This window comes from Apium graveolens, chromosome 8, assembly GCF_009905375.1.
Source record: "Apium graveolens cultivar Ventura chromosome 8, ASM990537v1, whole genome shotgun sequence".
NCBI lineage: Eukaryota > Viridiplantae > Streptophyta > Magnoliopsida > Apiales > Apiaceae > Apium > Apium graveolens.
Window position 1 is genome coordinate 82,467,370 of NC_133654.1, and position 9,683 is coordinate 82,477,052.

The 9,683-nt window shown below is 33.8% G+C and overlaps 1 protein-coding gene across 1 annotated transcript; it reads right to left on the reverse strand.

The window, feature by feature from the left end:
- Positions 1-9,091: 9,091 nt before the first annotated feature.
- Positions 9,092-9,472, reverse strand: LOC141679717 (dof zinc finger protein DOF3.5-like). Its single transcript, XM_074486138.1, has one exon. The coding sequence runs from the start codon at positions 9,470-9,472 to the stop codon at positions 9,092-9,094; it is 381 nt and encodes a 126-aa protein (XP_074342239.1).
- Positions 9,473-9,683: the final 211 nt, after the last annotated feature.

The window sequence follows — 9,683 nt, forward strand, 5'->3', positions numbered from 1 at the left end:
TCAATTGTACCACTGTGAAATCCACTTTCCAGAAGGAATTGAGCTAAAGTCGCATACCATGCTCTAAGAGCTTGCTTAAGGCCATAAAGTGCTTTATTAAGCCTGTAGACATGATTTAGAAATTTTGAATCTACAAAGCCTGGAGGTTATTCAACATAGACCTCTTCTTCCGATTCTCCATTAAGAAAAGCACTTTTCACATCCATTTGAAAGACTTTAAACATTTTGTGAGCAACATAAGCCAAAAAGATACTTATGGCTTCTAATCTAGCAATTAGTGCAAATGTTTCATCATAATCAATACTCTCATGTTGAGAGTAGCCTTTAGCAACTAGCCTTGCTTTATTCCTTGTAATTATCCCATCACTTTCAGTTTTGTTTCTGAACACCCATTTTATGCCAACAACTGATCGGTTCTTTGGTCTTGGGACTAGGGTCCAGACTTGATTTCTTTCAAATTCATTTAACTCTTCCTGCATTGCTTGCACCCAATCAGCATCTTGAAGAGCTTCTTCCACTTTCTTTGGTTCAGTCTGAGATAGAAAAGAATGATAGTGACATTCATTTGATGTTGCAGTTCTAGTTCTGACACCTGCTTCAGGATCTCCAATAATTAAGTCAGGTGCCTATGATTTGGTCCACTTCCTTGCAGATTGAAGTTGGCTTCTAGAACTGGATCCTCCCCCATGATTCATGCTATCTCCATCAGCATTTTCTGATGCTCCCCCTGTAGTTATGCTCTCTGAGACTTCAGAGTTTTACTAGGATCCTTCAGGATTTGAAGTATTAGAGCTTCCAGAATTATCAGAATTTGGATCATCAGAACTAGATGAATCAGCACTTGAAGATCCAGTGACAGGTTCTGAAGCTTCTTGAGAGTCTTGAGATGTGGTAGGATCTTCAGCTTGCTCCCCCTGGACAAGTGCATTTTCCTTTGGAGTTGTTACAATAGATTCAATGACATCAGTACTTACAGGTTCAGAGTTTAACTCGTCAGAATTTACAGAATCAAAATTTAAGTCTTCATTTTCAAATCTCAGCTGATCGTGATCATTGAAATCTTCAAGTCCAGTAATCTTCTTGTCATCAAAAGATACATTGATAGATTTCATGAAAACTCTTGTTCTTAAATTGTAGACTCTGAAGGCTTTTGTGGAAAGTGGATATTCAACAAAAATTCCTTCATCAGCTTTTAGATCAAATTTTGACAGCTATTCAAGATGAGTCTTAAGAACAAAACACTTGCAACCAAATACATGAAAGTATTTCATATTTGGCTTCTTTTTCTTCACCATCTCATATGGTGTTTTTCCATTCTTGTTTATGAGTGTTGCATTTTGTGTAAAAACAAGCAGTCTGCACAGCTTCAGCCCAAAAGTAGGTTGCCAGCTTTGCTTCATCAAGCATAGTTCGTGCAGCTTCAATGAGAGTCCTATTTTTTCTTTCTACAACTCCATTTTGCTGTGGAGTTCCAGGTGCATAAAATTCGTGTTTGATTCCATGCTCTTTGCAGAATTCTTCCATGATTGAATTCTTGAACTCAGTGTCATTATCACTTCATATAATTTTAACAAAATCTTTGACCAACTTATCCAGCCGTCTGACATGATCAGTTAGAGTAAATGTAGTTTCATTCTTCTTGTGCAAGAAGTACACCCAGTTGTACCTTGTGAACTCATCCACTATAACCATAACATATTTCTTCTTTGCAATAGACATGACATTGACTGGACCAAATAGATCAAAATGCAGTAGGTGATAAGGCTCAAGAATTGATGACTCAGTTTTGCTCAAGAATTGCCATATCCCGGAGTTTTTCCCATGTTGCCATCTCCATAAGAAACTTCTGGGCCAGCTTTCTCCATAAAGTCTGAGAGCAGGGCTTTATTTCCAGTCATATGTCCTAAACATCAATTATCCAGTACTAGGATGTTTCTCCTGTTGCCCTGCAATCACAACGACCACTAATGGTTAGTTTTAAGGACCCATACTTGCTTGGATCCTTTGGCCTTTTTAAGTTTGTTGGTATTTGCAGCGGATTTAATATCATAGTTTATGCTAACATGCTGTTTACCAGAACTTATATCAGACTTTGCATTAGATTTTACACTAGAAGGAATTAAAGCAACTTTCTTCAAAGAAGGTTTTATTTGATAATAATCATAGTATTGAGTATTATATTCCTTACAAGTATAAATGGAATGCCATAAACTTCCATAATAAAAACAAGGATTTTGTGGCTTAAACCTAACAGACTGACTCTTAACTCCTAATTTAGGAGGTAAAGAGTTTATATTCTTATTCTTCCTGCAAAAAGAAGCAAGATGGTTAGAGTTTCCACAGTTATAACATTTCTTTCTAGGACCATTAGGAACAGGCATATAGTTATTTCTTTTATTCACACCTTCCTTTCCATTCCTATTTTTCCTAGCTGCCTTAACCTTGTTGACATTCCTTATTTCTTTCAGCTTATGCTTAAGTTTCTTCTTTGTCATTAAGCCTATGTTGACTTCAGCTGGTTTATCCTGTTCTAATTTGTCAGAAGTTGACTTCTCCTTAACTTTTGTCACAGACTCTTTCATCTTTTTAGAATCAGACTTTACAGTTTTAGCTACAAACTTAACAGGATTTACCTTTGGCTTAAAAGTTTGTTTAACAACAATTGGCTCAATTTGTTCAGTTCCTTTTTCACTTTTATCATCTCCATAACCTAAGGCCTCTTTCCAGTTTCCACTACTTAATAAGTTCTGAGTTGTTCTGCTAGAGTTGGTCCAAGTCCTGATAATCTCTTTTTCTTTTTCTAACTCAGTTTTGAGAGATTTATTCAATTTTAACAATTCATCTCTAACATAAAAAGCATCATCTCTCTCTTTCTGAGTTTGATGGAACATAACTAACTCCTTTTCTAAATAGTCATTCCTTTTCTTAAAAGCAAGATTTTCAGAAGTTAATCTTTCACATGTTAAAGTTTGATCTCTGTAGCTAATAAACATGGTTTTAAGATATAATCTCAACTCAGTAATATCATCAGTATGAAAGGCATAAGTTGTTTGAGGTACTTTTAATTCAGCAGTTTCAGGGCTGCCATCAGCATTTGCCATCAAGGTATAGTTCACCTCATCTTCAGAATCTGAAGAGTCTACCCAGCTTTTCTTCTTTGTGACAAGTGCCTTACCTTTGTCACTTTTTCCTTTCTTGTAGTCAGGAGATATGTGGCCTCTTTCACCACAATTGTAGCATTTGACTTTTGAGTTGTCTCCTCTGTCATACTTTGCACATTTGCCTTCAGATTTTCTGAAACCTTTCTTATTAGTACTTCCACCTTTCTTGAAAAACTTCTTTACCCTTCTGAATTTCCTGTAGCCTATCTTTGTGATACCCTTCACTTTCTATATAGGGTACTCAGAAGGTCTTAGTATGGGAACCCATATAGTCTCATATCGACTGTGGATTTGAGTCTTTTGAGTTTCTTCAATTTTGGCGGGCTTGGTTGGATTTTCTGCTTCTTTAGACATGATTATTTTGGATCTTTACTGTATGTGTGTTAACAGATTGGCTCTGATACCACTTGTTAGGTCACACAACACTGTAGAAGGGGGTAGAATAAAGTTTAGAATACAATCAAATCGATTTTGAACACAAGTAACAGTAAACAGATATATTCGATATAATAAACTCTGTTACAATGGAACTGTTCTCTCTCAGTGATGAACAAATATCATGAGAGCTGCTAGGTTACAATGTATGATCTTCTCGATAATGATAACACATATAGTGTAAACCTATGTCTGTGTTTATATAGTACACAGTTACAAGATAACTTCTAATTGATATGGAATATAATTCTGTCTCCTAAAATATATCAATCAGGTATCTTATACAATTCTTTAAGTACTCTAACTCTTTCCATGTATATCTTCTTTTTATATTAGTCTCAATCTTCTTTCCTGTAAATCAGCTTCCATCCTTAACTATTAGTCCTCCAGTACTTAAGTTCTGATATCCATCTTTTGATATTATCTTCTGATAATCTAAGTCCTCATATCCTTAAGTTCTGACTTCCAGTAAGTACCGATTCCAGTAAGTACTGATATTTCCTGTTTGTTAAGATCTGAAAACTAAACATGAAACATATTAGACATGACATCTCAAATATATCTAACATTTTAGGAACTATTTCTGTTGTGATTCTTTGCTTCTCGGCTTTTCTGTTGTGCAATATGGATAGAGTAAGCCATATGTCCTATAAATTTTGTGTATTCATTTATGCAATATGTTTTGGCTGTTTTGGTTATTTTTGAGTTTCTTGTTGTGAAAGAGAATTGTTTTTGATATGTGAAAATGAGTATTTCTACTGTTGGTTTGATACAGTCTTCTTTTTTCTGAGGTTACCTTCTTACTCATGTACTTGCTTTACTTGCCTACATTTTTACATCTCATATGTATAGTATTTAGTATAGTATAGGATACTTAACTGTATTTGTCTTTATTTGGTCATTTTAAGAAATGAAATGAGGAGGGTTATTAAAATACAAATGGAAGAAAATAATTGTCAAATTGATTGTATATTAACTCACAATCAACAATTACTCTTATGTTATTGTTAATCACTAGATATAAAGATAAATCGACCAAGAGTCAATATGCATCATAGATGTTAACATATAGAAAATACTAAGGATCCTCATTATAGTGTGCATTTGTGTTGTATAGATTTCACCAGATTAATGTTACTCATATTGCGAGATATACTCGAGGAGTTGAAGTAGATTTCATCAGTTTGGTGTCGTAGACATTGCGAGAAATATTACTCAACTAATAACCACTTGACTAAAGCAACAAAAATGCTTCCCTCCTTAAAGCACTTGATGCCTTTGATGCGAGTAGAAAACTTGAACATCCGCATGCATTTGTTAAATGGTATTTATTTGTTACCATTTGAACAGCGTAAATATTTAATCTTTTGTGTGATTCAGTTCAGATTGCTGGTGGTATTTGGGCTGACACTGTGGTTGGAAACGCGTTCTGGCATTTGGAGTGGTTTGGTGGTCTATTGCTACCGTTCTTACACCAGTAACTGCAAAGCTTGGGTTACCTTTCTTACTTGTTGTCCGTGCTTTAATGGGTATTAAAGCTTGGGTTAATTTTCTTCTTTGGCATTACTAGTCTGGTTTTTTTATATTTTAAAAGTTTCTTACTTACATAGCTACCTCACAGTAGCACTGTAACATTTTAATTCATATTCTTCATGTTCATAAGTTCTTTCATTTCCAGGGTGTTGCTATGACAGCTATGAATAATTTGAAACAGAGGAAACCTTGGGAACTAGTAAACCAAAAGAGGGTGACGTTAAGGTGGTCGTCAAGCAAATTTTTGCCTTCGTGTTAACTGAGAAGGTGTGATAAACTCTGTGAATTCTCTTTAATTGTTCACACTTGATTGCATTTGTAACCAAAAAAATTATCAAATTATTTCAGGGTACCTTTGTGAGAGAATTACTTTTCCAAGAACTAGCAAAGGTAACGCATTCAGGCATATGTATCATGTAAACCACTAAAAATTTTAAATAAAAAATATTTAGGGAATTGATATACAATGGTTTCCTATTGTACAAAGTTTTAACTCTTTCCACTTGATTTATCTTATATATTGTTGGTCATAATCCTATATAAGTAAACAACTATGTGTTACTTCTTAATATTGATGTAGTATTTTTGTTGCTTTGTTATAAAATTGATGTGAAACAACTAAAAACACATCACTTACTTAAACTAAAAATGATGTCTAAACTAACAAAATAAATCGAATTATAGGATTGAAAATGATGTCTAAAATGTTAAAACACATTGATTTATGCAAGTATATAAAAGTAAAGGGTTAAATATCAAATTGGCCACTCAATAAACTTCGATATCTCAAATTCACCACTGAAAAATTCAGGGTCTCATTTAAAACACATTAAAAGACACAAATATCATATGTACCACTACGTCCTGAAACTAACGGACAGTTTACTGACGCCGTTTGCCACATCAGCATAATGACTAGTTGAGATAAATCAGCACCCAGCTGGCTCCTACATGTCTCCAAGTCAGATATAATGGGCATATTCCCCCTCACCCCAGCTATATATATATTCCCCCTCATCCATTTTGCACACATATATATAGCTGGGGTGAGGGGGAATATGCCCGTTATATCTGACTTGGAGACATGTAGGAGCCAGCTGGGTGCTAATTTATCTCAACTAGCCGTTATGCTGATGTGGTAAACGGCGTAAGTAAACTGTCCGTTAGATTGAGGACGTAGTGGTACGGATGATATTTATGTCTTTTAATGTGTTTTAAATGAGACCCCGAATTTTTCAGTGGTGAATTTGAGATATCGAATTTTATTGAGTGACCAATTTGATATTTAACCCTAAAAGTAAATCAAAAGTAAACTGGTGTTTTTCGGAACAATGTACATCGGTTTAACTTACGCAACCGATGCTAAAGTAGAATTTTAACATTGCTTCCTCAAGTGATACTGATGTTATAAGTTATGTTTAATGTCGGTTGAGTAAATAAACCAATGTAAAATACAGAGTAAGACATCAGTTTTTTTAAGAATCTGATGTCTATCAGTTAAAAGTTCTTCCCTGTTATATGTTTATAGTGCTTTTTAACATCCTAAATACCAATTTTCACAATCTAGTTTTAACATGTTATTCAAAAAAGAGCTAATTATACATCAGTTTGCTAAGAAAACCGATGTCTATGTACATCTTTAACATCAGCTAAAAACCGATGTTAAAGACCCCTACCTTTCTATACACATGTGAAGACATCGGTTTGAAAAAAAAAGATAAACCGATGTCTAAGGGCATTTTTCTAGTAGTGAGTTCATACAGATGTATATGGTCCAAAAACAGTTGTGTTATTGGATGGATCTCACTACTATGTCACTTTCATTGATGATATCACTTGTTGGGCCTTCTAAGAAAGCCTAACTCCACATCAGTATGATATTGTCCGCTTTGAGCCGAGCCCTCACGGTTTTGTTTTTGGGTCACTCTCAAAAGGCCTCATACTAATGCAGTTAACTGGCTGCTTATATTTTAGCAAATTGCCCATCCCACAAATGATGTGGAACAACTCCTAACTATCTCCCCTTCACACATCGGGCCCGACACCTGTCAATTTGCCAACTGATTATGTGATCTGGCTCCCCCTTAACCCATACTGGAAGTCCATCTGGCTATCTGCTCCCCCTATGCCCATACTGGAAGGCCCACTTGCCTTTTCCCTTACCCTATACTGGGAAGCCCATCTGCCTCCTCACAGATGCATTCTGGAGCACACATGAAATTGTTACTAGACCGTTACAACCTGAATCTCTGATACCACTTGTTGGGCCTTCTAAGCAAGCCTAACTCCACATTACGGTTTTATTTTTGGGTAAATCCAAAAAATGCCTCATACTAATGGTGGTAACTAGATGCTTATATTTTAGCAAACTGCCCCTCCCACAAATGATATGGGACAATTCCTAACAAAAATATAAAATATAACTTGTCGTTAGAACTTTATCTCGGGAAGGGGACAAATAAATGGAAGACAATAAAGTTGAATGGTAGACTCCTGAATTTTTAATTCGGCCAAGGTACGACTACCCTCCAATAGTTTACCCGAAAATATTAGCCTTTGATTATCTACAGAGATCCTACTTTGTACCGAATATGTGTGGTATCTGACAAGCTTTCCACTATTCCAATAATTGTTTTTCCTTAAGAAATTTAACAAATATCAGCATCTGTGCATTTGGTTCACACATTTATTGTGTAAATTTAAGTATTATATAATAAATCAGATACCATTTCATTACCGAAATAACTAAAATAATGCATGTTAACTCTAATCAATATTATTTATTTGTATAAAGATTGTTGAAACTTTTGAATAAGATAATGAAACGGTCAATTATGTACATATTTGTATATATACATACTATATAGTGATGTTAATTTGATAATTTTTAAACACTTAAATAATTATATTATTATGTTAGTTCATTTTTAACCCATTTTTTTATTGGTTTTTCGTCCTTTCAATGTTGAATCTGAATTTTACCAAACTTATCATTAGACCTTAAGGTATACAGTGGAGAAACAATGCGATTAATATTAAAAAGTGTGTATGTTTAGTAGAGAAATTTTACTAAAATATTAAAAAAATTATTTTAATAACTTAAATCAAGTATAAGTACGATTTTATGGGGAATATAATTTTTAATAAACATTTGTATGTCTTTTTCTTTGTAATTGCAACATATTTCAGTTGAATATAATTGATAAATCATAACTAAAATAAAGATTATAATTGAAGTTAGAAAAAATCTGAGACGGCTTAAACTTAAAAATTATTTTTCTTTATAAAATTATAAAATTATAAATTAATATATTTAAAATATTAAAAAATTATTGTGAATTTGAAACTCAATTAAAAATCAGAATTACACATATTAAACTCACACATTAAACTCAACACCAGTATACCACATGCTTGAATCTGATTTTTAAAAAAAACATTAGTCTGATGTTTCATTTGCAACATACTTTAAGTGCCTACGGAATAAAATTATTGTACCCCAAATGTAAAATTAAAAGTTAAAGATTTGAAACACACCATTTGGCTATTTTTCTCATTGTATTAATTTAATTATAATTAATTACTTAAATTTTGCAAATATTGTATTTCAAGTTAATAGAGAATAAAATTTATAAAAGCTTTAATTCCTCCAATAGAAAAGGTTAGTACCCAATTTCCACAATCACGTACATAGTAAGCATAGAATCCACACTAATATATTGATCATCAAGCAATTCGAACAATAAATTGCAAACATTAAAATCTAGGAGATGTCAAAGTTAAAAACTAAATATTAAGATAATTTAACCAAAAAATGAAAACCATCTTCAATATTGCATTTTAGCTTATTTCCTGAAAACTAAACATGAAAAACCCAAGATAATAAAACATAAGTTCTTCTTTTTGGCAAACCAAAATAACATAAGGTCATATTTATAACTATGATAAAGAACATAGAATTTTTATTGAGTTGGAGAAGCTGTCGGGTCCACCCGGACAAAATCAAGGGGAGGCTGATTAGCCACAGGGCGGGTGTAGTTTAGTGATCCAGATGTACGGATAATGCCACCGCTAGATTCAATGGTCCCCGGTTCCAGATCAGCCGACTCATGTTCATGAATGTTCCTCACAGTTCCACCCAAGGTCCAATGTTTTCTACAGTCCTTGCACCTATAGCGAGGCTGAGAGCTTTTGTTATTGTTATAGTAGCCAAACCCAGTGTCCCATGAGCCACATCTTGGGCACTTATGCTTCGGCTTCATCGGGGCCTTCCCTTTGGAATTGGAATCAGAAGGGGTCTGCGTCTGACTACTTTCTCTTTCCATGCTGGGTTTTATCTCCATTAGGCCTGGGTCTATTTATATACGAACTTTTGTGCGTTTCAGATGTAAACTGACAGTCAATTAAAGGATAACAATAATATATCATCATTATCCTGCTATATTACAAACGTTAAAAGATTCTAATAAATTTATAATGTAAACATATACAATATAAACATGAGATTTGAAAACTGATATTGTTCACAAAAATTATTTAAAAACCTTTTGTTTT

Bases quoted from the DNA above. Each gene is read 5' to 3' on its own strand.
- LOC141679717 (XM_074486138.1), bottom strand. From the start codon at position 9,472: ATGGAGATAAAACCCAGCATGGAAAGAGAAAGTAGTCAGACGCAGACC.